Source organism: Syngnathus typhle, linkage group LG12 (assembly GCF_033458585.1).
Source record: "Syngnathus typhle isolate RoL2023-S1 ecotype Sweden linkage group LG12, RoL_Styp_1.0, whole genome shotgun sequence".
NCBI classification, from domain to species: Eukaryota; Metazoa; Chordata; class Actinopteri; order Syngnathiformes; family Syngnathidae; genus Syngnathus; species Syngnathus typhle.
In genome coordinates, this window is record NC_083749.1 from 4,941,813 (window position 1) to 4,969,557 (window position 27,745).

General features: G+C 44.7%; 1 protein-coding gene across 5 annotated transcripts in view; it reads left to right on the forward strand.

Annotated features, from left to right (window-relative positions):
• The window catches only part of unc5cb (unc-5 netrin receptor Cb), a 111,552-nt gene that overhangs the window by 53,681 nt on the left and 30,126 nt on the right, over window positions 1-27,745 (forward strand). Inside the window, exon 1 of one of the 5 annotated variants that reach the window (XM_061294031.1) lies at window positions 15,641-15,712. The exons of 3 other annotated variants lie outside the window; for them this stretch is intronic. In XM_061294031.1, coding sequence (XP_061150015.1) covers window positions 15,655-15,712 — 58 coding nt within the window. In that variant the 5' untranslated portion in view covers window positions 15,641-15,654. Of the gene's footprint in view, window positions 1-15,640; window positions 15,713-15,809; window positions 15,841-27,745 lie in introns of those variants that run through there. One more of the 5 variants, XM_061294032.1, reaches the window with a different exon arrangement.

Consider the following 27,745-nt stretch of genomic DNA (forward strand, 5'->3'; position numbering starts at 1 on the left):
TAAAGTGTTAACCGTTGAAAATCCAGCGCAACCTTAAAGCGGGCAGATCAAAATAATCCATCAGAGGCATCAGACAGTCAAACAGCCTCGATGTAACCGGAGATTATTGATATTCTTTTTTTTTTTTTATCTCTAACTGCAACCCTGTCATATCCTCCCAGGGGAAGGGTGGGGGGGGGGGTCAGCAGTTTGTTGATGTAGCGGGTCTCATCCGAGTGAGGATGTGGGCACAACAGCCGCCCTGGCGCCTCCCGTAACTCGCCGCCACGTGGCCAGCAGTCTATTAAGCGCCATTGTTTGTTGTTCTTCACCTCGCGAGCATGTGCCGCTAAAACGACTAACCTGAGGCTGACCTCTCCTGGAGCATTGACGTCTAATTGGTGCCTCTCAGCTAGCTCCTGAGACGGCCAGATGTTCAGTAGCCACCTTATCTTCCTGTTCAAACTAGCCTTCAACTGCCAGGTGTCTGTTTTTAGTCCTTTTATTTGGGTCACTGCTGGAAAAGATTGAGACAACCTATATTTTGCCTCTGATATATTGCGAAAAACTGAGAGAGGTCAAGTGCTGAGTCAACTTTTTGCGTGTTTGTGTGTGTGTAGGAAAGATAATATAGTGTAACACTCATGTTGCAGACAGGCTAGCTCATCAAATGTTCATTTCCAGAATGGTAAATGTCAAGTTGTTGTGCAGAAAACAGATGGTTGCCGATGGCCTTCGGCGGTGACTCAGCGGTCACTTTGCCCTCGAAAAAGTCTCTTTAGGCTATTGAAGTCAACGATATGTACAAGGAGTTGAAGCGACTCGTCGAGCTTTCCGTCACTCACAGTAAACTAAAAATACAAAGAAATATTTCACGGATAAATTAGACTCGCGAAGGTTGAATCAATGCTTCAAATGCGCAGCTGAAGTGGCTAATGCTAACGCTAGCTGACAAACAGCTAAATTCACATCCTGTTGTACTCAGAAGACAGACGAAAGTATTTTACTGTCGTTTACGCTTACACAACCAAACGGAGACAAGCCATGGCGAATCAATTTTCTATCTTTATTGTAACAATGGTGCTCCTCCCCACTGTCAGGCTGCCAGTGAAAGAAGTGAGAGACCAGAAATTTGAGTGCTTTGTGCTCACAAGGTCTCAAAGACGGTTATAAAAGTCTTGCAACAATTCACGTAACACAATTGACGTTTTGCCGCGATACATTATTGAAAAGAATTAGCAATTATGTATATATTATTCTTACATTCAGTAGCTAGTAGCTTAAGTTGTGTTCCATGAACTACCCGGAGGTGAATGTAAGTGCTGTTGTACCAAATCTTACTAAGTTGTCTCTTCAGTTAGCATCTTTAAGCTAATTCCTATCCAGACTACCGCGACTGCAGCTGGTCGAAATAGCGAGCCCGTGTCAAGTCCTGTCCGCCGCTATCACTGATCCTTTGAATCTTCCCACTGCAGCCTTAGCTCCAACGGTCCAAAGCTCATATCGCAGTCCCTCTGACCGCTCTGCTCGCCTTTGATAGCCAGGCCCGTTTGCATCTCCGAGTCCTAGGGGCTCAGCCGTGCTCAGACACTTCCCGGCCTCCCTTAGAAGCTGCTCGGAGGCAAGTGTGAGGAAATTTCCAATACGAGAAACAAACGCCGCTAACGCTTGACGCGATGGCGCTCTCCTTCTGAGAGCCTCTTTGCATTCATAAAAAATGTTTGCTTGGCTCTCGGAATAAAGTCGTAAGCCGGCCCCTTCTGACAAGAAGGCTGGCCGTAGATAAAAAGATTGGTTTGAAACAGGTAGCGACGCGGATGCTGAGATAGCTTGTAGCAGATAAATCAAAGCTCTAGTGGGCAAACCATCCTTGAGTAAATCCACCTTGCTCCTCCCTGGCAGCTCAGATCAAGAAAAATGCAGTTGTGAATGTTATTTATGGGCCTTTTTCCTTTTTTCCCTCCTGGCCCTCCATATGTCTTGATACTCTTCCGGCGTTCGTATGATGTGCTACCCTCGCCGTGTCAAAACTTCTCGCAAGGGCTGGCAGCCGTTGGTCGATTGGCGAACGGAGACCGCCGCATAATGAATAGAGCGCCTCACTATTTGGCAGCGTTGGGGATAAGGGAGGCGCGTTTGTTAACTTTGGGCAAAGGCGAGGATGATGACACGCGCTAATGCTTTGACCAGCCAGTAATCAACACTCATTATTTTTATTGAACCTTCCTGGAGAGCCAGCTGCTGTCACTGTACATGTGTGTGTGTGTACTGTACGCCCATCCGGCTGTAATTATCAGACTTATTCGTAACTAATGAGCACGGCCATATGCATGCGGTGTTTGCCCAATTAAGGCTTCACTGAAACTCGCTTAAAGAGCCCTCGCTAGTCACACGTTTATCGTTTAATGTGGTCTAAAAACACACACACCGATAATCAGACCGACATTGAGAAGTTTGCCTTCATCTGGAGCAAAGTCGATCATGGCCAGATTGCCGGATGTGTCGAAAAGTGGTTTAACCCGTGGTGTGACGTTTTTGGGTTCAAAATTGAAGTCGCCGTTCAAGTTTTTATTTTCAAATATGAACAAACAGCAAAGGGAATAAAAAAAAGGGTTTCCATAGCACCGACTGTGTTGCTGGCATCCTGTTTCCATATACATCCTGCCCCCTCTTGCCTTGCCATATTTTCGCTTTGCCACGGCGTGAGTTCCTGGCATGAAGGTACGGCCCACGCTCCCCACCAACCCACCCCCACTTCCTTGCTCGGTGGCCCGGCCGCATGGCGGGAGGGAGCAGGCTGCTCACCTCTGAGGGCAGCTGGCGTGCCTGATGGCCTCATTCATCAGACCTGAGGGCCCGGGATTTCTTGATGGACTGGGGGAAGGGGGGGCGCATTGCGGGGTGCCGTTGTTGACTGCTTTGGGATAGTTATTAAATAAGCCATGATGACAGGCGAAGCAGCTCTTTCAAGTCCCCTCAGCATGCATGTTGGAAGGCGGGAGTGTGGGAGCCAAACAAATAAAGGGCGTCCTTGGGTAATGGCGGCCTCGGCCTACGAGGTTTCGAGGTCACAAATGGCGTGCCTTGGAGAAAGAATGTACAGTCGTTTTAAATTAATTAGCTAGGATTTTGGAATAATAGCTTGTTCTATAGTCGTCAATTATCATAGCAAAAAAACAATTGACGACCTGAGAATCTATTCAGTCGGGAACAATCACCGTAGTCATTTGGAGAGCCGCAAACACCAAAGAGGAAGAATCGAAACGCCCTTTCCAAAGCCCAAATTGAGGGGTTTCAACATGCGAGTATTTTGAGTCGAAACAGAAATCCCAGTTTGTCGTCCACTGAAGACAGATGACTCGCCTCGGGCGAGGGCCGACGACTGAGTGACAGAACCCCTCCCGAGGTCGGCCTTTTACGCAAACACACAATCACGCCTGCACACTGAGGCCATTGAGCCACCCGGCAGGGGGAGAAGACACGGCCCGCGGGCTGAGGGGACAGGAGGGGGGAGGTGTCCAGAGGCCACTCAGGTCTCGCCGCAGTCATGAAAAAGGCCACCGCAAAACTCCCGGCATGGGAAAATTCCAGCCTGCACCTTCCGCATTCAAGCCCGACAGTAGCCCGCCATTGTGTGTCTCTGCGAGTGTGCGTCGGCGTGAGATGGCGAGATTCCCTTGACCCTCGGCCTACTCCGCAGCTGTCAAACTATAAGCGAAAGAGCGAAAGAAGGAGAAAGGGATGCAGAGATGAGAGAAGTTGAATGTAGTCCCCGAGGGCGCAGCCAAATGACTCACTGACATCCTCTTGGCGAGACCCACCCGGCCGGACACATTTTACGGCTCGTATTTATCTTCCGCTGCTTTGTGTTGAGACTGTCGTGCGAAATTCTCTGATGAGGTGAATAGAAGAAAATCACATTTGGATCATTAAAATATTACAAAATAAAATGTATTTATGTAAAAAATATATACATATTATTCTTAGTATTTATTTGTGTGTTTTTTTTTTTTAGTGGACTAATGTTTGCATGAGTCATTCGAACATTTTAACAGAAGGTTGTTCATTCCGTTAAATAGCAACAATTCCATTTATTACATTTGTTCCGTATGGTTATTTAGTTTCAGTAAACAGCATTTAACAAATAACATTTTTTTGTTTTTTTGCACTGCAATGACCCGGCAGCAAAAAGTTGTTTTAAAGAGCCGATTCCATATACAAATCGTTCTCTCGCAGCCCAATTTGCTCATGACAAAATCAGCAAACACAGCTGCGGGCTTAATGAGCCTCTCTCTTGACAACAAACTCAGCCGTCGCTCCCTCCGAAAAGCATTTGCAGACACTCCAGCGGCCCCGAGTGTCGCCCGTCCACCGTCGCCTCGCTCGTGTAATTATCTCGTCAATTAGCCCGGAGGTGGAAGGATATATGATACACTCGCCATTTTCACCCCCTTCACCATTTCCTACTGGTTCCCAATTGCTGATAATTTTAGGTTTGCTCTTTCCGCGTGCGCCGACAGCCTTCTTTTTTATTTCCGCGCTGATGGATTAGCAAACTCGCATCATTTTAAAGCAGAGTTCCTCTTTCGAGAGCCACCGTATTTTGGTTTTTGTGAGACTATAAGAACCAAATGTACCGAATAAGTGAATTATTTTGGCTTTACAATGTCTGTTTATCTTCACATCTGCGTAGGCTCAGCACTGATGACTAAGTAAATGATTCAGGCTGTTCTTTGCGTCGTGTGTCATCTGCGCAATGTTTTGCCAGAATTCAAATTTTTCAAATTTTTTGCACGCGTCACCTTGACCGACGTGGTCTTTATAGGAAAGCTAAAAATAGGGCGATGAGATGAAAATGTCGGCCGCTCTATTCATTTTTAACAAGATGGTAAATGGGCTAGCTGGATTTTTTTTTTTTGGACGGGAGAAGAAAAATGAACAAAAGTGGAAATGGAATTTTGAATGATGAATGCCTCAATTTATCCACCTGCGTTCGCCACGGCCACAACAATGGCAACGCTGGATATCGTTCACGGGTCCCCGCGGGAACTCTCGGCCACACACTGGCCCACAAACTTGGCCGCGTCTTTTATTGTGCTCGGCGACGCATGCTTGGAGATGTGGCCCGATGTCTCTTAGAGACTTCTTTGAATGGAGATGGACAAAATAGTCGATAGGCCGGAACGGTCTTGGCAGCTTGCGGTTCTCTCGGAATAACAGACTCATTAATCTGTAGCTCCTCATCAGGTTTGTGATGTCACTTCCTGTTTGCTGAGATATCTCGGTGAATATGCAAAAATATCCCTTTTTTTTTTAATCTGTTCCTTGTAGTCAGTCTCTTGTTTGCCTTCCATCACGTTGGCAGCGGTGCACACTATCGCTCCCCGCTAATTGACACCCCAACACATTTGTAATTGGCATTCTGACACCTTTCGAGTGGAAATATCAACACCCGGGACATAACCGACAGCGGCGCACTCAGTCAAGCGCCGCCCGTGAGCACGTATCCATGCAGAGGGCGAGAAAACAAAGACTTATGAGACGGCGTTGCGTCTGTCCGTTCTCTCTGCAGCTGTTCACCTCGCTGAGCTCTCAATCACTTGAGTTTTGTTTTGTACGTGTGTGTGCGGGAAGATTGTGGGCTTCTAAATGTGTGTTGCAGGGTTAGCCATGTAGAAGAACAGCAGGTCTTTTTTTTTTTTTTTTTTTTTTTTTTTACGGTGAACTTCCCCCCCCTAGAAGCCATGGAGGTCTTGCCACTTGGTGCTCCGAGTGCAGCTTCCGTGAGCAGTGGCCTTTAATTTTTCAAGAGCTTGTATGCATGTTAACTTAACCTCAGCGTGACCTCGCCAATGTCAGTCTCCCTGGGCCCTCGAGTCGTGCTTATTTTATTCCTCGTCTCCCTTTTTTTTGTCTCCTTCATCCCCGGCTGTAAAACGTCCCGGCGATGAATCCGTCGGTGATTGGTGAGCCAGTGATGGAGAATTAATTGCGAGAGGCTGCTGTCTGAGAATAGCACCGTTCCAGCAGAGCAGATTAACGGCAGAAAGATGTTTCTTCTAATTCTGGTGTCCGAGGTAACCGTCTCGGGAAAGTTATTTTTTGTCCGGCTCCACCGTCAGCGTCTCTAGTTGGATGTTGTGTACTTCCTTTTCTTCCCCACATCCACAATAAATCCTCAACCTAATCTCCGTCATTCACAAGTATCACGTATTCCCCCCAAAATAAAAAACACATGCTAGGACTATGGTGCCCTTGTTCCCGTCGCCCCCCCCCCCACCCAAAAAAAACCGTCTCTTGTCGTAGCCGATCAACGCAAGACGGCGAGTAAAGCAGAGCGAGAGGGAATGAAGGGATTGAATTTGACATTCAGACCCCGCCACCACCCCAGTCCTCCCCCCCCTTCCTCCTCCCTTTGCCCCTCCGTGCCCCCAGTCATCCATTTAACCCCGCCACGGAGGCTGGTGCAATATTAATGCCCTTAAACACAGATGAGGTGAAAATGTGTCTGAAGGAGCAGGTCCCTGTAGGCAGGGCACAAGCTCAGATATTCCAACACATGCACAAGTCATACTAATTCTTTCCCACTTAGACTGTACACGAAGTGGCCAGCCAGCCAGCCAGCCAGCCGGCCAGCCGGCGAGTGTTTGTGCAGTCCCGCTGTTTGAAACTGAAACAGGCTTAAGGGAGATTTAAGGATCAAGGTGCGTTTACATGAAATCCAAAACCCAGAACCGAACCTCCCTCCTTCCCCTCTTGAAAACGAAAGCCAGGGCGTTGCGCACTCGGTGTGGAATGTTGATCTGAGTGGAAAAAGAGTGGAGGCAGGTGAGAGGTGAGGTGAGCGGACACGGGTGTCGAGGAGGGGGGCTCCGGGGCAGGAAATCGATTCGGCCCCCGTGTTACCTGAATAATGAATAAGGCGCTGTGTCCAGAGATTGCCGGCAATAGCTATAAGGCGAAGTGTTGGACGGCCGTAGTGTGGAGCGAGGGAAAAAAAAAAAAAGTGCCCTAGCTTGATCTCGACTTTCCATTTTTAATTTATATGATGATTCAAAATGGCAGGAAATGAAAAGTCCTCACCGGTCTCAGTGGGTTTGCAGCACCGCCGTGCTGCCAATGTTACCAAAGCAACATGAACCCACTTTTGAAGTTAATATTTTTAAGGGTGGAATGCTAAAGTGCAAATAATGCTTAGCGCCAAGAAAAATCAACTGTCTGCCAATATGCAAAACGCGTTCAAAGGAAGTGAGGGGCTTTACACTCAAAGACAGTTAAGTTTTTCTCGTTCTGCTTGCGGTTTGAAATTGTCAAAACAAAGAAAAAAATCGTTAAGTCATCCTTCGCCCTATTGTGGTTTGATTTTGCAATTGTTTTTCATCAAACCCCTTTTGTAAAACAAATGAAACAATAGCATCTGTATTTGGTTACTTTTCATGACTTTCGACTTTATATTCTGTATTTACACAGTTTAACGAAAAGCAGGCGCCATCTTTGACGTCGATAGCCGTCAATGGCGGTGAACGAGTTAAGATAATTTACCAGAGTTACAACCTCTGAGAGAAACCTAGACTTTGATGTGGCCCAGGCTGAGAATTAATTTGACACCAAATGGTTTGTTCGAGCCTTGACGTTGGTCTCTCGATCCATTTGTCAAGGCCGAACACTCTGCCGAGTGTTTGGAGTCGTAATATTTGATAAGCAGACCGCATCCGAGTGTGTGTTTGTCATCAGGATGCTCCTGGCTGACTCTCTGGCTCTCGTTGGAGAATATCAAGAGGTACTACGTTGAAAGAAATAGACGCTGGCATGTAATCTACTTAAAGCATTGATTTATCTCTTTATCCAATTGCGCCGCCTCACGTAACCCGACTCCAGGCTATATCTCGTCATAAAAAGGAAATGTTTATCTCCGCGTATTCAATTAACGGGTCGGGAGGTATTTCCGAGGTTGTACTCCGACTCGCTTTATCCTCCCGCGGAATGTTGTCAAAGATCCAGAGATGTGTTTCTTTTTCTCTTTTGGGAGGGATCCCCAAAGACGTGGTATTTGGTGTCGTTGTTTTCTTGCGGCGAGGAGGAGAAGTGTGTACTGTAGTCCAAATAATTGGTTCAGGATTCCCAGCAGGGGGAAGGTAAACTGAAAGTGACACCGGGGCTGAGAGCGATGCCTTCCTTTTTTCGGCACTCGAAAAAACACCGTTGCTTCGGACTGAGAACGACGGCCGATTATACATGTAAACATATTGGCGCTATTTTAGGTCTGATTTTGACACATTTTGAAAAATCCTCACGAGTGTACCAGCAGCGACCCTAATGCTTACCGCCACCCTGTTCTCGGATTCATTATTTATACCGCAGGCTACGTAGCAACTGATTTGATGTGATGCCGCATGGAGGGCAGACTGAGTAAGGGAGAAGGCCTGTTGAGGTTAAGTGCTCGGTTGTCTGACTGCGAAGGGAAGAGGTAAAGGAAGGGGGGAGGCAGCTTGAGGGTCGTAGAGCAACCATGAGATCATCCCAGGAGAGAACATTGTATATTCCGAGATGCACTTCCAGGAGCTTGGCCCCCATGCCACAAGTTTGCTGAGCGCTCCTTCTTGTTTGTCTTTAATAATCCACCAGGTCCTCGCAATGATGTTGGTAGCTCAGAATAGCTGAAGCTAACAAAGCCTAGCGCTAGCCTCTTCTACCACCGTCTGGGACCTGCACAGGTATATGAAAATTGTTGCTTCGTTGGACCGGTTATTCCGCTACTCCTCTGTGTAATCGTCAAAAGTCCTCTGTGAATTGTCAGATTTGATGATATTAAAACACGATTAATCGATTTTTAAGCAAGGCAACAATCAACTAATCGGGTTTACCCTTGGCACTGACAAAATATGCCCTTCTTCTAAGCTAAAAAATAAAATATGTCTCTACAAATAAAAAAATAAATAGAATAAAAAATAATATAAAAATATGTACGTATATACAAATTTATTGTGTTACATGCCTTTCTATTTTCTATTTTTTCTATCTCTTTCTGGAAAGCAATGTGACAATGTTTGTGTTACTATTCAATTTAAAAGGGAATGTTGTGAGCGCGTCCTTACTTTATCTCTCGCTGTGTATTTCAGCACGCAAGGCAAATCTATTAAAAGCCCATGCTGTGATAACAGATTATACATTAGATGCAACTCCGCCACTCACGTGTATGCTCATGTGTACGTGCGTGAAATATAACCTCCGATCATCATATCGGAGAAGAAAAGTCAACACTGTTCCCTGCCACGCTCCATTAACAACAGCAGAATTCATAATCGCATTCATTTTCCAGCAGCTTTATTTAATAAAGTGGAATAGGCCTAGTGCCTCCATTACCATAATGCTACTTAACATTAATCTCGGTCATTAAAGAAGACTGATAGGCAATCCCTCGGCGCTCGGGTCTTAGAGATGAACTCAAGTCGGAGAAATGCTTGGAATCAGAATGCGGCCCAACGCAAGATGGCGGTAAAGCGTTGGCCGTTAGGAAAGTACGACGTCATTGTGTTCAGATGAGTAGCGCTAGCTAATAAATGACAACAGTATTGTTATTTTTTCGTCCTTGTTGTACTTCCGACTTTTTACCTCCGCCTATTCCCTCGCCTTCGCCAGGCTGTCCTCCGATGCCTCCTCTTTACTCGCTTAATCAATAACCGGCAACCCCCCACCCCCCACATCAACACGCACACTTGACATCTTCTTCCCGGCAATCCACATTCCGATTTCTCTGGCTTCAGCTTTGAAGAAGGATGTCAGCCGGTCTCACTTCACGCAGCTTCATCACTCCAGAGACCCGACCTCGAGACATACCTCTCTTTTTGTAGATCCGCTTTATCTCTTCATTGCTCCGTTTGAGTCATATCTTCGCCCAGCGTCTGCGTTAAAATAAATAAACGGCAAAGAAATATATTCCACCAATCTCTTAAGTGGTAATGGACTGACTGGATGCTGTTTTAATGTCTCATATTTTTATTACCACTTTAGTGAGTGTTGTCATTTTCATGACTTGTTTTGCCAATGAAACTTGATTTTTTTTTAAACAATGGATCTGTCCTCTCTAATCAATAATTCACCAATTCTTTCCAAGCAAACAGCGTTGCCGTTTCACAAACTAATCGGCGGGATTAGGCCACTCATAAATCACTTGTCAAAGTCATTCATATGTCATTAAAAAAAAAAAAAGTTTTCCAATGCCCCATTACCTGGTAGTCAGTACTAAAGTGTTATGGCAATACATCCAGTATTATCATCATAAACACCAGGAAAGAGCAAGCGTATTTTTTTTTTTACAATGCGGCTCATTTGTCTCCACGTTTACGTCCTTACTTTTTGTTAAAAAAAAATATTTTGCCAATAAGCCTCCAGCTACTGGCAAAACTATTTTCCTGCTGCCTGTACAAGTGATACTCATGTTGCTTGAAACTCACCCCAGAAAGAGTGCATTATTTATTCTCCAGTTTCCCCTCTCTAACTCTGGAGATTTGTTCAGAACATAGTGCAACTTTACTATCGAGATGTAATGCATCTTTACATGGCTGGGTGAAATCTGCTTTTAAGTTTACAGTGGCGCTGAGTCAGCGATTCTCTTTGGCATGGTCCGAATAGCAGACAAGTCTTTTGTCTACGCTATTCTTGCATTGATGCTTTGTAATGGTAACTAATCCTCATACCACAGACAAGGCCTGGAACTCCTAAGAGTAAACCGTCTGGATGGTCTGCTAACATGTTTCGTCAAGTCTGTTGAGATGAGCTTAGTGCGTTTTTGTCCCCCCCCCCCCCAGCCCCCGTGAGCGACGCTGTGATCTGCGACAGAGCCCGCAGAGGCACCGGCCTCCCATCAGATCAAGCACCGCTAATTAACTTGTTTAAACAAACGAAGGAGCGAGAGTCAAGAGAAAAGCTTTCAGTCTGGTTTTGAAAAAGCCATTAAAAGGCAGCTGAACTCGGTGACACAAACCGGTGTTTAGTCTTATCGACGGGCCGGAACCTGAAGCTTTTGTGTGTTGTGTGTGTTTATGTGGCAAGAGGAGGGAAGATTATGGCGCTCTGTGTTTATAGTGGACGCCGGACAGGAATGACAGACTTTGCTGAAGTCTCCCAGATGTGAGGGAGGTGACCTTTGACCTCCCCGCGTGTCGAGTGTAATATTGTCGTCTATGATCAAGGACTTTCTGACCTACCTGTGTATTTCTGCATGTAATTTGCCAGTACGTGGAAAAAAAAGTGTGATGTGATTCTCGTGTTGTCGTCAGGGCGGTCGCGGGCAACGCTAACGAGCTCATCTTACCGCCACGGCAACACCTTCAGGAAGTTGCACGTCCCCTTTCGTCTCTGTTGTTTGCTATCATCGGCAATTTAATTAGACAGAGCCGCTTAATCATAGAAACATTCAGGTTGAATGGAAGCGCAATCTCCATGGGGATGTCGGACACACACACACACACGCACACACAAATACACTGTGCGTCGAACCCGCTCGCATAATTGCGTTGGAAGTTCGGGTCAAATCAGCTTGTGAAATCAAGCCTTTGTAAATGTTATTCTAATATCCTAGTCTATATTCTTAAAGTAAGTCTTTAAGTAAGCGTGTCTTCCTAGACCTGAGCCGGACCGAAAGCCGTGTCAGACTCGCTGGTGTGCCTCAGCGTGATGCACGGTCTTCATTTCCCCCCCGTGTCCCGTCTCCCGCTTCCACCGTGAGACAGACGGCGGAAATGAATGGTGGGGAAGTCATCTCCCACGTTGCCATTGTCTCCGCCCGCCGCGCATTGGAATTAACACATTTATTAAAGTGCTGGGTTGAGACCTCCACTTATTGCGTTGCCAAGCGGTGCAGGCCGGGGGTTGCTCGTCATGAGAAAATTGAATTAAAAATGCTGAATGGGTGAATGAAAAGGTTGTTAGATTGTAATCGTGGAAAACTAACATTGCGTTAGTCATTAGAGTGCAATGGCGTCATGCGTTTGATTTGCTCTGTGACCACGGAGCTTAAATCACCTTTCCCCATTGAAATGAATGGAAGTGCAATTAATCTGTTCCAAAATTAAAACCCACACAAATTGTAGTAATGCATTTTTGCAGTCTTTCATATTAACTCGGAGTTAGTTTGAAGATACCAAAGGTGACAGCAAAGGTGATTTTATCTGCTGAAGTTTGACGATCCGAGATCAACTCCTGACAGGTCCATTAGCATAGGTATGCGCTAAAATATGCTCCTTGGCATATTTAAGCCTTCCAACAGTCTGGCCAGTCACAACCAGCTGTCAGCATTCTTTTTTTTTTTTCTTCTTCAGGGAGCTCATACAGGAGGACGATGTTAGAAATTCTTGCTTCATGATTGGATCAGCTCATGAGTCTTAACGGCACTTCCCGTGGTTTTTGATTAGACCCTGCAGACTGTGAAGCTACTGTAGCGCGGACCCTTTGTGCGCTCTCATTTCCTGCCCCGTGTCTCCAGGCTGGGCGGTAAATAGCAGACGCTTTCATTCTGAGGCCGAGCCGCCTTTGTCTCGTCACCCTCTGGCTTCATTTTCTCCTGCACCGGCTCGATGTCATGTCTCAGGGGCACCTCATCTCCTGTCCCTTTGCACTTGGCCTTCATCAGCCCCCCCTCCAAAGCCTTTGGGCTACAACATTCTAATGGAGACCACTTACATCTCCTTTTAAAATCTTAACACTGCTGGTTAACCCCGTATTGATGTACCGAGACGCCCCGCCCCCCGGGCTTGATCAGCCGCTGGAGCAAAGACGTTTGAGTAAAGACAGATCCGGTTCGCAGACAAAGAAAAATAATGATCTCCATCCATCAAAAGCTGAACAGAGCTGCGTTGTTTTTTCTTTTCAGGCCTTCTGGTGTTTAACGTGTTTCACCTTGCCGTCCGTTTATTTGCGTCGCTGCTTTAAATGCTTGAGGCAACCGGGTCAAGGATCCAGGTCAAACGTTTGCTTGTCTGTTTTGAGGGTTACGGCTTGTAGATTCGAAATGTTTTTGGGTCCAGGGATCCTTAACGGGCGATGTGGTAAATAAGCCAAGGTTTGTGTTTTAGTTCCAAGATACGGCTTGCGGAATGTCCGGAGCCTCCAGTTTGAGAAGCGCTGCTGTAGATAATGCCGATGTTAGCTGATGATTGATTTTCTTCATCGGGCCAGATGCTGGCCATACAAGCGTACAACAGAGCCCGAAAAACCATCAAGCCGCTCTCTTCTTCCCCTCAGGCTAAGGGAGCTTTATGTAGTCCAGAAACGCTTGTCCAAATATCTAATAAGCCGTCTTTAGGCTACATCCCACCTTCATCTCCCTCATACCTCTCGCTCCCCTGAGGCTTTTGCATCAAAGGAAATGTGTTTACCCAAAGGATCATACGCAATATCCCCGCTCAAGCGCGTCCGTTGGTATTCCCGGAGTATATCCGCACGACAGGTGGCCTCCCCCCCCTCCCTCCAATAAAACCCACAAGTTTGCTGCGGTCCTTTCAAGAGCCGGCCATACGTATCCTTTTACCCCAGGCAACGTTGGCCTCCCTGGTCTGGGACATGTTAGCAAGCTGCCAAATGAAAGGGGATAAATCACGCAAATGAAAACAAATAGAGCCGGGGCTAATTAAAAGCATTTGGGCTGCTCTGAAAACATATTTGGTGGTGCTCCCGGAAACATATGTTCCTCTCGGGGTCTTCTGAAAGGGAACAGTGTTTGCCCCCCCCCCCCCCCCCCCCACTTCTTTTCCTTTACTTGTCATGAATTTTGTGCACACACGCACAACAAAAAGATACCGCAACTCAATGATATGTTTTCATGTGTGTGGTTGATTTGTGCTCACTTACTAATTTGATTTTTCTTCTTCTCTCTCCCACGCTCTTCATATTTTCCTGACACTTCCGTCGTAAACAAAGGTAAGTGTATTCAGAAACCTTTTTTTAACCTTTTGTCTGCACAGTAAGAACACAAATTATTTATACATGGATGTTTTTAAATACTCCATCGCGGGTTCCAGGTTTGAGGTCATGTTAGTTGCAGAATATTTTTGTGCAGTACAACCTTATTTTTGTGGTCTGTTAATTTTGGGTGTAATTTCACTGACATCCACAAGGTGGCAGCACACAGTTTGACACTGTGCTGAAAATGATTCAATGCTAAATGCTCTGTAATCCTGCTTTTTATGTCTGCAAAAAGCTGAGTTGTACATTAATTTCCTACGCCATCATTGCATTACGAGTTGCTGACATGTTACTCCAGTGCGAGCGAGGCAATAGCAGTTAAGAGGTTCACATAAACAGTCAGATCCCCGCTGGTTCATAAACAAACTCTCCATTTTCCGGTTCGGGCCGCAGAACGTTTCTCGCGGCGCAACCAGAAGCAAAAACTCCCTATAGCGGCTTCGCTCCCTGGCCCGCCAAAATGGATCAGCTGGAGGAGGGAAAACAGGAAGGCTCGCTGACCCGTGGACTAGTTCAATTAGCATTTGCTAGGGACACCTCCTCTCAGCAGTGACTAGCTTCTATGTGTGTGTGTGTGTGTGTGTGCACGCGTGCATTCTGTGGGTATAACTGCACATCGGCCATGAAATATTAAAACGTAAGGCTGAGAGTGCAGTGAGGTTGGACCCCTTGTTCCCCTCCCTCATCAAAAATAAAAGAATGGTGTGTGATGTATTTGGAAGACGGCAAGAAGGCTGGCTCATTTGATGGCCACGCTATTAAAATAGAGACAACGGACACAGCATTAGGTACACCAGTTGCCTAGTCTCAATTAAATTATACTTCAGCGTTTTCACGTGAGAACACGAGAGATTAAAACACCTGCCGCAGCCCGAGAGCCGCCCGGACCCAATGAGCGAGCGCGTGTTTGCGAAATAAGGGTCAGAGGTGAGCAAGTTGAGTCGGTTCGCTCGTAATGGCTTTAACCTCTGACTACCAGCGCTGACCCGAGCCCTCTTCTAATGCGGCGTGACTGACGGCTGGGCGGCGCCCCGCATTCTTTGCGCCCTTTGTTCCGAGATTGAGGCAACCCGTGCGCTCCGACTGATTGACGCGTTTTGCGGCTTTTCTTACAACTTGGAACTGAATATAACTCTGTATAAGAATACTTTAAGTACGTGCAGGCATGTATTTATTTATTCTACCATCTTTGGCAAACTGAGTCACTTCCAGTAGTTGTGAAACTCTTCTTTGCTTCTCGTGACTGTATTATACTGCCCCCTGTGGCCAAGTAGTGCACAGCAAAAGGAGCCCAAGGCACCAGTGAAAAAAAAAAAATAACCGATAAAGGCACTCAAGTATCATTAAAAGCAATTTCGACCTCCTTGTAAAAGCGTATCATGATGATGGGGATGATGTAAAAGTGTATTTCTGCCAAGCTCCAGATTGTGCTCGCACAGCAGGCAGCAGCTTTTCCTCTAATGGAGCAAGAGGACTTGAAATATGACGAATTGTCGCATCTATTTTGCTCATAAACGCGCCCCTTGTTTTGGAGGGAGGAAACCAAACCGCTATTGATGTTTCCCTGCCATATTGTTTTTTACATATTTAAAATACATGGCGGTGAGGAGGAGCTCAGCGCTATGTGGGAGGTGTGGGAAGAACATCTGCTCCAGCCTGTTGCGAAAAAAAGAAAAAGAGCTCCGAGGTGCTGAGTGAGACGTGCGATTGAAAATGCTTCCTGAACTGACCTCATCAACGTGTGTGCTGAAGCTTGAAGACTCTTACAAAGGTCACAACCTTTAATACCACTGTCTAGCTCTTCAGCAGCAGCTGTTGTCTGCTTAAGCGTAGATGTTGGATCATTTGGATTCCTATTCAGTACGTTGATGATTGGGCCTTTAATGACATTGATCGGAAGTGAGTAAAAATGCTTCCGTCATCATGAGCCGACTTTAATTATATATTTTTTGCTAAACAAGGGCTGCTTGTGAGGCACATAGGTTTGTGTGCTGTATATGCGGGCGATGTGTTACTTTGCACGAGTGTGTAGGCGGTTTGTCGAGGCGGATGGCGGCAGACGCCAGCTAATGTACAGGCCTATAAAAGCTAATGGATCCAGTGGGGATGGCAACGCTGATATGAAACTTGGAGGGGGGCTCTTGAGGTATATTGCCTTTAATATGCAACGTTGACGCCACATGCAAGTTTAGTGCGAAAAGCCACAATATGGCTCGGCTAGGAAATACTAGAACTGATTCTCAACGCTGTGTTTCTGTTTCGGTAGCATTTACATCTTCGAATATTCTAATGTATTTAGAAACAAATGTCTGAATTCACTTTATCGTTGTTTTGCATTTTTGGACCACTCTGCGATTCTACGGCTCCGGCACTACATTGGTCCTACTATATATCATATAGTATACTCTTTTGCTTGAAGCCTAATTGCAACAAGGTTGCTTAGTTGTCGTGGTTTCAACTAATTAGTGACTAATGCGAAGTGACAGTAAATGCCACTGGTAGCGCTTCTTTCTCTGCAGTGTCAAGTCGAAACCTTTCATGTTCCCGGATTATTTGTGACCTAATTCGATGAGCCACGACACGCGTTTCAAAAGTGATTAAAATGAAATATCCAAAACACAAGTCCTTACGCCCCCATTAATAATGAACAAAATATATAATGATAATAATAATAGTCAATTATCAATTATAATGCTTATAATTATAATAATATTATAATAATAATAATATATTATTTTGTATTTATTTTATTATTTTTATTATATTATTTCAACCAATAATAACGGTAATATTAGTCACAATGATAATGTCAATGATTATAAAAAAAAAAAAAATGCTGACGATATTAACAGCTATATTATATTGTCGTCGGTCAGTTGGCAGGAAGAGCTGATTTTTTAATCATAAAACTTCGAGAAGCAAGCCTCTCTATTTGATTCTGTTTTTGAATTACTCATTGGCTTGTTTTGTTTTCAACACCTGCTTTGGAAACAGAGTTCAGCGGTGCGGAAAAGCCCGACAGAAGCCTGCCGGAGGGTTGCGGATCACAGGCAAAGTCAAATATTTGGAAACGAGGCGGCCGAGAGGCGCGCGCCTGAGATCTTTTCATCCCCCGCAGATGGGAATCTGTGTGTCTGTCAGAATGGATAGAATCCTGGGAAGAATAAGACAATAAACAAGCAAAAGAAAAAACAAAAGTGATTACGATATCAAGTATTGGATTACGTTTGTAATATTGTCTACCATTCGAAATATCGCTGCAATGCCATCCCGGCACCATTTTGTAGGAAATCATCCATAAAGCAAGGCACTAAATTGTAATATGGCACTGAGACTTCTTCCCAGATATTCTCTTATGTTCAATTTACATATAGCCTAACATGAAAACAGAAATCAGACAGAATTGGCTTTTTTTTTTTTTTTTTTTACAATATATGAAAGATGTGAATATCACACGAATTTAAAAATATATATATATTGCAATAAATGAGACATAATTATTTCAAAAAGATTGGAAGTGACTGGAGGTCACCACACAAACCTGCCAAGGTTTCATAAAGAAAGATTGTTGCTCTTGTGGTAAACAACGAGCCAGACGAGATAAGTCGCATTTGATGTCTTTGAATGTTCTTAAATACGTAGCAGCTCCGTTTCTGCTTCGGCTGTATCTGTACAAGCTTCAATGTGAGCCAGATAATTGGCTTCACTTGCTTTGTGTCCAGCCGCTGTCATCCCTGTTTTTTTATTCTATTTATTTATTTATTTTTTTAGTGCTTTCCAGATCTGCCACCAGGGAAAGTCATAGACGCGCTAACTGTGGAGATGAGAAGAGGCAGCCTTCCACTTATTAGACCGCCACGCTATCTGTCCATCTATCTTTTTCCGTCTCGGACGAAGCAAAGTTATTTGCATCGCCCAAACCGCACGGGTGGTGTAATGTTGCTCGGCTTATATCGGCGACGGGGGCTCCGTCCTTGGAAGTGGAAGTGGGTCATCTAGCGGACGGGCTGGAAGACAGAGCGATGCCCTTAGCCTTACCGCCGATCATTAATGCATGAGACGTGTAGTGTCCTGTTCCACTGGAGAGAAAAGGTCAAAGCGGCGGGAGACGGCAGAGGGGTGGTAACATGAGGCCCCCCCCCAAAAAAGAAACAAAAAAAGGCGTTGCTTGTTTTTGTTGGCGCGTCCGTCAGGGAAAGTACTTAATAATACAGTGCCTATTCGCAGCGCTTCACTTTTTCCACATTTTACGTTAAAGCTTTATTCCCAGTGAAAGTTCCAGTCCGTCCTGTAATTGGTGCCTATCTGCAAAATTGAGTGACCATATTAAAATAATACTCGCAGTCACATATTATTAGTATTGTGGCCAAGGCGCGACCGATTAATCCGACAGCACGTTTGATCTGTTGATAAATTTTATACATAGACTTGTTAAAATACAATTCTTAAATGTATCTGAACGTAAACAGTAGAGCAACAACTGCAGACAGAACATTTAACAATGCTCACTGGGATATATTCTTTATCCTCTTTAAAAAATATATTGCTATTTTGTTTTATAAGTAAATTATTAGTTATTTTTCCCTTGAAAAACATCAATCTTTTCCCCCTGAAACATTTTGCTGTACATTTCTCACATTTGCAAGTTGATTTGAAAGGCAAGCATTATTTATCGGGATATTTGGTTAATTAAGCATGCACCGAGACAAATTGACCCAGCAACATGATTAATCATGTGCTATTGCATTGGATTGCATTTCATAAAATGGCCAATAAGCTTATTTATGAGCATACGTAGCCTTTTTGTGCATACGTGTGAGCCTGTTTGAAAATATACACGATGGACGAGCGCCTGATTTGGGACCCCGACTCCCTCGCCGATCAATAACTGCATTTGTGTTGACTTCGGGAAGCCACCTATCGATTTGATTCTTAAGACGCATTAAAATCAGCTGTTTACATGACACACTCTCCCTTTGCCCATTAACAAGAAGCGTGAGCCTTGTTAATGCCTGCAGACGGCTGCCCGCTTTATTATTTCGCTCCGTCACAGTTATTATGGGATGTCGAAGCTTCAGTTTATCCTGCTGTGAAAAATCACTGATGTGAATATTTACTGTTTAACCATGGTGTTCTTATTAATATTGTGAATGTGGGATAAGAAATACATAACGACATTCATCCTTTTTTTTCTTTTTTTTTTTTATCAATCTCAGGCGCTGCTATTTTGTCTTGTAGCGCCCCCTACTGTCGACAGAAGTTGACGTCAAGTAGCCCTCGCATTGCTAACGTCACAGCTTACCTGCTTTCTGGATTTAATGTGGACACTCTACCTATCTGCATGTGTTGCTCCACCACTTGTGTTCAAATATTAATTCCTTAACCGGTGCTATTACTTAGCATGCGCATGATGTTTTGCGTTGTTTATGAACATGGAAATCGGCGAACGATGAGTGTTAAAATCCCACGAGGCAGCCAAGCGAGCTCCACTCGAGCGTGGCTCCGTAAATGGTTGTTGTGGCTGCGAGGTGGACATGTTGTGGCTGCTTCGTTTGCATCCACGGGTGCGGAAGGTCGGGGGGGGGGTGACTTCGCTAGCTTTCAGCGGCTGGCTGGTCTTGAGCAGGAGGGGTGGGGGTAGAAGAGGTGGTGGTGGATGGGGGGGTTGCCATACTTGCTCCTCGTTGCCCCGCCATTATACGTGGTTGACCTATTTCACTGGCTCAGAGGGACACGGGCGAAATCACAGGCTGACAGTGGTCCCCTGGTGAGTGGAGCTGGGTGTGTGATTCCCTAATGCAGTCACGCCCTTGCACACACACACAGACACACACACACACACACACACACACACACACACACACATGATTGCCTACTACCCAAGTGTCTCTAACACATGCATTAACAGGTGTGATGTATTTTCACCCTTTTCTATCTCCGATATACAATTTTGTAAGAACTAAGAACAAAAAAGAATGATTGCAGCCATTGTGGCATGCTCACGCAGCCTTCTGCTGGAGAGTGTTGGTATTAGCCTGCAGTAGCCTCAACAGAAGCTTTCCACAAATGCCATCGATCTGCCAGTTTACTCTGAGAGTGCCAATGAGAACATGATAGTCTGTTTGTGATACAGCTGATGTATTTTTCTCTGCAAGGTGTGGCTTGAAGGCTTTTGCTGTTTGTATTCAAGCAAACTTTTGGAAGTCTGCTAGCTAAATGCTAACACACAATGCAAAAGGCATAGCTGGGCTAAGAACACTAGCATTGTTGTTGCGGTATTTACAGATATTTTAACGACGGCGGTGCAGCAACACATACTGACAGGCAATCTAACAAACTTCAATTCTTTATCCTGTGTAAAAAAATAATAATCTAATATTACTCCGTCTGGATGAACTTTTTAAGTTATGATCATAATGCACAAACTCTTTCATTTTTCACACTTGATTTAATTATGTTATTACTGCTACTTTCTAATTACCTTTTATAGTGTGCTAGTTTTCTTTCAAAAACAGTCTGGAACACATTTTATTGGCATTTTTATTCATCTCAATGTCCACTAATGTTTTCGGGGGGTTTTTTGGTGCAACTTCCTACAAAAGTAAACAAAATGTTGAATTCAAGCCCAAGCCCCTTATAAATATGACATCAAGCACAGCAGTAAATGCTGTTATAATTCATGGGAAAGAGAGGGGGAAAAAAATGTTGATTAGAGGCTGCACCCGGGGCCTGCGTGGTTGCAATTAAACCTGCAAAACAGTTATTACGGGCTTAGCGGAGCATTTAAAGGGCCGTCTCATGTGATATCAAGCGATCAGCTGTAGTTTTTTTCTCCCCCACCCCGCAACCGTCTCCCGAGACTCTTGGCAGCGGCGATACAAATCAGCTGGTCAAAGCTTTGTGCGAGGTTTCGCTTTGAGTTGAGAATTAGCGTGTTGTACAACAGGGCCTAGCTTAGGCAACACTGTCGAGACGTTAACGGCGTTGCCGTCTCACTTCCAACACTGGAGCTCAAAGCGACGTAATGAAGTGCGAGAAAAAGCGGATAGACTTTGGTGATTTGTGGATGTAGAACCCGTGTGTGTGTGTGTTTGTGTGTGTGCATCCGAAGCCTGAGGGCCAGATATACAGTCATGTCTATTAGGCACTATTGCGGCTGGAGTATTGTTTTTATTATCAGCCCCATTAGGGTTCCTCATTCGTATGTCTGTGCGTGCGCGCCCTTTCATATATCACCTTCTCTCCCCATCTACTGATGTTGAGGTCAGGATTTATGAATCTGCATTACATGTGCCTTGTCGCATGAGTTCAGCCATCACCCATGAAGAGCCACACGCACTGTACAAGCACACGCATGTCTGAATATATTAGAGCCCGTCCTCACTCGCATAAACACACAAACGGCCGTAAATTGGCACGTGGCTTTTTGGCATGTTACATCACAAAGTTTACCGATTCTGATTTTTTTTCTTCTAATTTTATTAGTCAAATGGACAAATATGCAATACTTCTTGGATTTTTTTTCTTTTTCTTAATCTGTTTACCATGCCGCTCATCCCGATTGTACCGCTTGGGAGCAAAAAATTGGAATTGTGTCATTTGAACCATGCAGTGTAAATCCATCCCTGGGAGCATGTCGGGGTACTTTGTGGGCTTTGTGGGCTTCCACACTTCCGGCTTCATGTCCTTCGAATGAAGCGCTGGGCTCTATTTTTGCACGGAGGCTTGCGTGAGTGTACATCCTATCCTGCAGACATATGGGCAAAGTGAAACCTCAGGTTACGAATTTCATTTTTTTCTCAAATTGAAAATTTCGCAAAGAAATGTTTTTCCCATTGAAATGAATAGAAATGTGATTAATCTGTTCCAAACGTTGAAAGAATGAATGGCTGTCATTTGGATTTTTAATTGTGGGTGTCAGCCATTCGTCAGGTCTAGCCTGGCTGCCTCGTGTGAAAATTACGACTCGTGTGTGTGTGTGTGCGTGCTTAACATGGGGTATATATTATTATGCAATGATTAATATGTCACCAAATAGAAGCTGACGACTGAGCCTTTGGCAAGCGTGACACGGCTAATGCACGGGGAGGAAAGGCAGGCAAATAAGTACGTGAGGTCATGCAAGCAAAGGAAAAGCAGGATGAGTGTTGAGGGTGGAGCCGGGTGTCAGAAAGGATTTGGCACCAGCCAGAATGAAGGGAGAAATAGCAGCAAACCCGCTACGGTTTTCACTCGGCGACTTATCAGGCCTCATGTTGTCGTTTGACCCAGAAAATGAATTAGTAATTTGGGGTAAATCAAATTACTTGACTAATCAGCTCTTTCTTGTGGGCGGATTGGGGCAAAATGACTTACTGGAATGGAAGATGTTAAAGTTTTCAAAAATAACTTTGTGTAAACTTTGTAATCCAAGTAAATGTCTACAATTGTTTATAATTTGCCGTACCTTGGACAACTTTGAAGAGGTTCGTGATCAGCCGTCAAAGATGGTTTGTACAAAATTCGATTTTTAATGCTAACACAAAATATTGTGTTTAATATTGCAACTAATTCATTTATTTAATATCCTCAACTGCCTAAAATGACCTTAAATTACTCAATGTGAAGATGCTGTTATTCTCCATAGCAGCAGACGGTTTATTATCAAAATAATGACATGGTGCTCTAAATTGGGGTGATTTTCCATTCGCCCTTTGCGTAGTGCCAGAAACCGGATGCCCGCTGTTCCGAGCCAATTAACCAGAGTACAGTCATCGCATCAAAGTACGGCGAGGCGTTTAGAGAGTGTGACACGTCTCCTCCTCCTCCACGACCCCGCAGTCAGCGCCAGGTTGAGGTTGACGCGTGACGGTCTCGGGAGCTTCGGCGGATGTATGGCAGTCGGTGGGCGGTGTTGACGCATATTCTTATTTGTATTGACACCTGCCATAAATCCCCCCCCCCCCCTCCGATAGTTTCCCATTTATTTTGAATGGAATAGTTCAAATGCTTGCTCATGAAAATTTCTCAAATTCAAATCACGATTCTCGCCATGCCAGAAACGACCATGCACTAAAAATTCTTTTTTATTCAGCATTTTAGCATTCACACGCAATTTATCCGTAAATTCTGTTGCCTGCCGTGTAAGGTGCGAGCTAAGCCCCCGCTCCCCCCCCGCGCTTTTTCACCTACATCCTCTTCTCCGTTCTCCCACCGACTCCATTCGTAGAGTACCGTAAATTAGTCCCGGGTGGTGACACGGTGCTTGCTGGGTAATTTGGACAATGGGCCGTTTGACAGCTCACCCATCACAGCTACAGCGCCCCGGGGAGCCACTACTCCTCTCGAGCTTTTTCCCCCCTCTTCTCCTATCTGTCCCCCCTCCCCCCCCCTCCCCATGCCTCCATTTGCACTGACGGAGTGACTCGCTAAGTAGCGGCATCATTCTCCAATCACCCACCAAAATAGCTTTTCATCCAGGAGGGAACAAGGGGAGTTCTACAAGACGCCAGAGTGAAAGCTCCTAATTGCTGGAGAGCGAGCAGAAAATATGACAGACAGAAAAGGATCAAAAAGTAAGCGGGCGATAAGATTTGTATACATTAATTTTTAAAAACTCTTGGAAGGACAAGGAATGGAACTTCTAACAATTCATTCCCATAGGATCCAATGAAAACATTCCACTATTGCACCGTCTTCATCACAAATACGTTATCAGCCGTACAGACGATATTTTAAATGACGTGCGGCGTGACGGCTCGTGGAACACATCAGTCCTGCTCATTTTACGGTCTGCCTATATCATTGCTTCAAATATATTTTGAAGAGTCCTCAGTCGATAATGGTATGAATGTTTAAAGCAGGGGTGTCAAACTTTTTGTCGCATTGTAGTCAGTTTGACTGTCGCCATTATGACTGTCAATTATAGGCTACACAACAATGTTTTGAAATCAGACTAGTAAAACCTGTTCAAATATTTTAAAAAGCTGAATGTAATAAAAATTGCAAGCAAAAAGTGAAGAGGATTTGTAATTTTGGTATTGACACATGAAATCTTTGCGAAATTTGTCTTTGCCGGCCACATAAAATAATGTATATCTGGACCCCCGGGCCTTGGGTTTGACACCTATGGTGTAAAGTCTATCTGTGGGCATTGAAAATTCCGTCAGCCCTGCTTTAAATTGAATTGCATATTCGCATCTATTCACTCCCACGCTGTCTTTGCCACTTTTTGTGGCTTCGAAGGCATCTGAAAGCACGGCGCGTCGGCTTTTCAGATTGGCACGACGCTCTGACCTTGCTCCTCCCGCCGACGGGAGGCCACTCGAACATCCAGACAGCGGCCAAAGCCTGGCGTGAAACTGGCGAGCGGCAGCCGCCAGTATGCGGCCAGACAGGGCGGAGTGAAGGTCAGGGATGGCAATCAGAGGGAACATGTGAGCAACGGCCATGACTGATATGCAAGAAGCAGTTGGAGGAGTTGGAAAGAAAGTCACAGAGAGCAAGCTGTGGTTTTAAATTGCTTGTCTACGTAGACGTCCTAATTATCGCTTGATTTGCTCCGCTGCATATTCTCGTGTGCAATGAATGAAGAAATGTGCACAAAGTTCAACAAAGTTATTAAATAGTCATTTTGGACTAGTGAATTGAACAGAGTCTTCCATTCTGCAAAAGCCTTTCTCCTGTGATTAAGCTCGGTCTCATTTATCGGAATCCTTGCATTCGTAGAAGAATAGTTCGCTTTTCTTTTCGAAGCTTTTGGCTCCATTTCGGGTCATCGCTCGTTGACCTACGGTGGCGCGTCTGTGAAGCGGCTGGCGTGTTTACCCCGCTAGCGTCTGACAACTCAAAAGAGCGTCCTCTTGTTTGTCTCCCCTGGAGAGGAAATATGAGCGGTTGAAAGGCTAGCTCTGATGGGGTCGCCGGCCCCTAGCAGGAATCAATAAATGGCCCCGCTGCAGCCAAGCGTTAGCCGCGGCCCTGCGGATAACGTGCGTACACGCTAATGTGGATATGAAGCACTCAGCCGCAAATAGACGTCCAAGTGGAAGGAAGCCGCCGCTTATTTACCTTCTTATCGTGGAACTCGGCGTTAAAGACAACGGCGGCGCTCATCGATCGCCGCTGGCGGAGGATGAACGGGCCTTTACTTAATCCAATACTAACAAGCATCGACCCGCAGAAAGTCGTTAGCATTGATTTATGTTCACTCAATATAATGGGGAGGTGTGCTGCCGGCCGATTTATAGTCAGAGTTGATTGACAGTCGATTTATGCCGCTTCACTTGACATGACAGGTGAGTGGTTTATTATTCTGCTTGACCACTCAGCTGTAAAGCACCTTGCGCTCTTCTCCATCGCCGCATATCAAAACATTGCCTAGTAAAGCCCCCCTGTTGTCTACTTAACCACCCAGCCGGTTGCTCTATTTTCTTTTACAGTAAACCACCACTATTCACCAGGGGATAGGGGGCCGAGCCCTGCCACGAATTGCGGAAATAAAAAAAAAAGCCAGTCAAAAATGTTCAAACAATGATTCCTTAAATGTATCGGTGAATTTATTTAAAAAAAATAGAATAAAAAAACAACAAATCAGGAAAGAACCAAAATAATTGCCTGTTAAATCCCAATTGGAAATTGAAGAGAAAAACAAAATAGTCATTACAATTTTCAAAATTGTTTGGATTTTCAAAAATGATAATATCACTTACTTCCTTGACACCAATGACTACTTTCCATTTCCTCCAGGCACCTTCTGTCATGACAGAAAGCACAAAGGTTCAGCAATGTCTATTTTCCCGCAAGTACAATAATAATAGCACAGTAGAACAAGTGAATTTTTGAACCACAAATATGTGGGAGTCCGCTCCACTCCACTCCAAAACTATGACGGCAAATTTATGTCGGCGCAGCTCCCTCCCCACTCATCCTCCGTCTTCCTCGGCACAGTAAATCTGCGGGATATATGGAGAGCTTATCTGGCACGGGGGTGTCACAGCGCCGACATTCAGACTCTGTTATCACAAGACACTCTCCCTCACACACACATACACACTCACAATAGAATATATATGATCTGTGAAAAACACCCCCACAAATATCTACCCTACAGTGTGTATGCAGCAAGATGGCAAATAGAGTCAACGTTAGATTTATGAAGTACAGCGTATGCACGGTATATATTTTGTGAGTCATACGTGGAATTTATATTGTAATTAATAATCAATGCATAATCAATTAATAATACATCACCTTAATCAATGCATTGAACTTCAGCTGACAAAAATGCCAGGAAAAGCCTACTAAAACATCAAAACTTTCTTCAGACACTTCAAATATTCCCAGATCTGTGCCAACTCCCATTTAACATGACTAAATATGATTGTGTACACTTATGCAACCGCATCATCTCAGTCATTTGTGTTCTCGTCCTCACTTTTCGGTCCACCTTCATCTTATTAGATTCCATACAAGAGATAGCATCAATAAAAATTGACTATTATTTTACGCAAAAACAACTCGGCTCTCATTAAACCGTACCGTCAAATATTTTTCCGCTGGTGCACTTTGATGCACTCATTCGAATGTTTCTGCACGGCTGACCGTTGGACTAACTAATGAGCCGTCCTTTCGATTTTCTTCTTCACTCACAGACGAGACCTCTTAAAACATTTTTTTTTTTTTTTAAATTGACCCATTTGATGAAAAATGAAGGAGCTCTGTTTAGCCGCAGTCGAGCCTACATGTTACGGGTCTTAAAAAAAGCGCGTAATGGACGATGACGTGATTGCAGACGGGATGTATTAAAGGGCCATCTGGGATCGAGATCACACAGCTTCTAAGTACGCTGCAGTAATATGAGATGTTCTTCACAGAGGATAAAGAATATACGCTGGCGATAGTCTACATGTCTTGCTTCATCGATTCTGTTTCCATTTCTTAAATCCCTGAAACGATAGGCTAAATCTCAATGTGCTGCAAGTCTCTCTCTCGTCTTCCTCGCACGGGCCTCATACAGATCTCCTCTGCCCGAGAGCACGCTTTAATATGTAATGGTGCCAGCGTTTTGGCTTTGATTCGCCCGTGTCCACGCTGTCGTCCTTTTACATTCCCGCTGTTAGGGGAGGCGCTAACTCTGCGCCGCTGCCAAAACGAGTTCCCAAAGCTCTTGTTCACTCCCACGTGGCGGACAAGGCTCGACAAGGTTTTCTACTTCCAATCTTTCAGTAACAAGGCAGAAGGACAAACCCATTTAAGGGCAGCGTGTTATTAATCACTCCCATCTTCAAAAATGACAGCCATGTAGCCACTGTGATCAATTTTTGCAAATATTCCCTTTGCCTCTTAGATTATTCCCTAATATGACTTCCGGTGGGTATTAGCAAAACTCACCATAATTACAAAGCATAATACAATCGGAATTAAAAAAAAAAAAAGAAGTGCTGCGAGGGCACGTTTCATTAAAATTTTAAAGCCTCACTGTAAAGACAATTTAGCAGCGTGGAGATTAAAATCAAGCCACATCCTCACAAATACAAGAATCCATATTGCATTCTAATCAGATTTACGAAACAAACGAGGCTCAAATAAGAGGAAAGAGACTTTCAAATGCCTTATTGATGAGTAGATGCGCATTAGCATCCGTTTGATGGCTCCTTTCTTAGCTTAGCTGTATCAGCCGTGACTCCTTCAGCTTGATGCAGTTCAGAGAAGGAGCAAGGTAATGATGAGTGGGATCTTTTTTCTTTCTCATATTTTTGAGCAGCACTTCCATTTAGGTCCAATGTAAAAAATTCTCTCAGTGAGGAAGTTGATGAATTAGAAT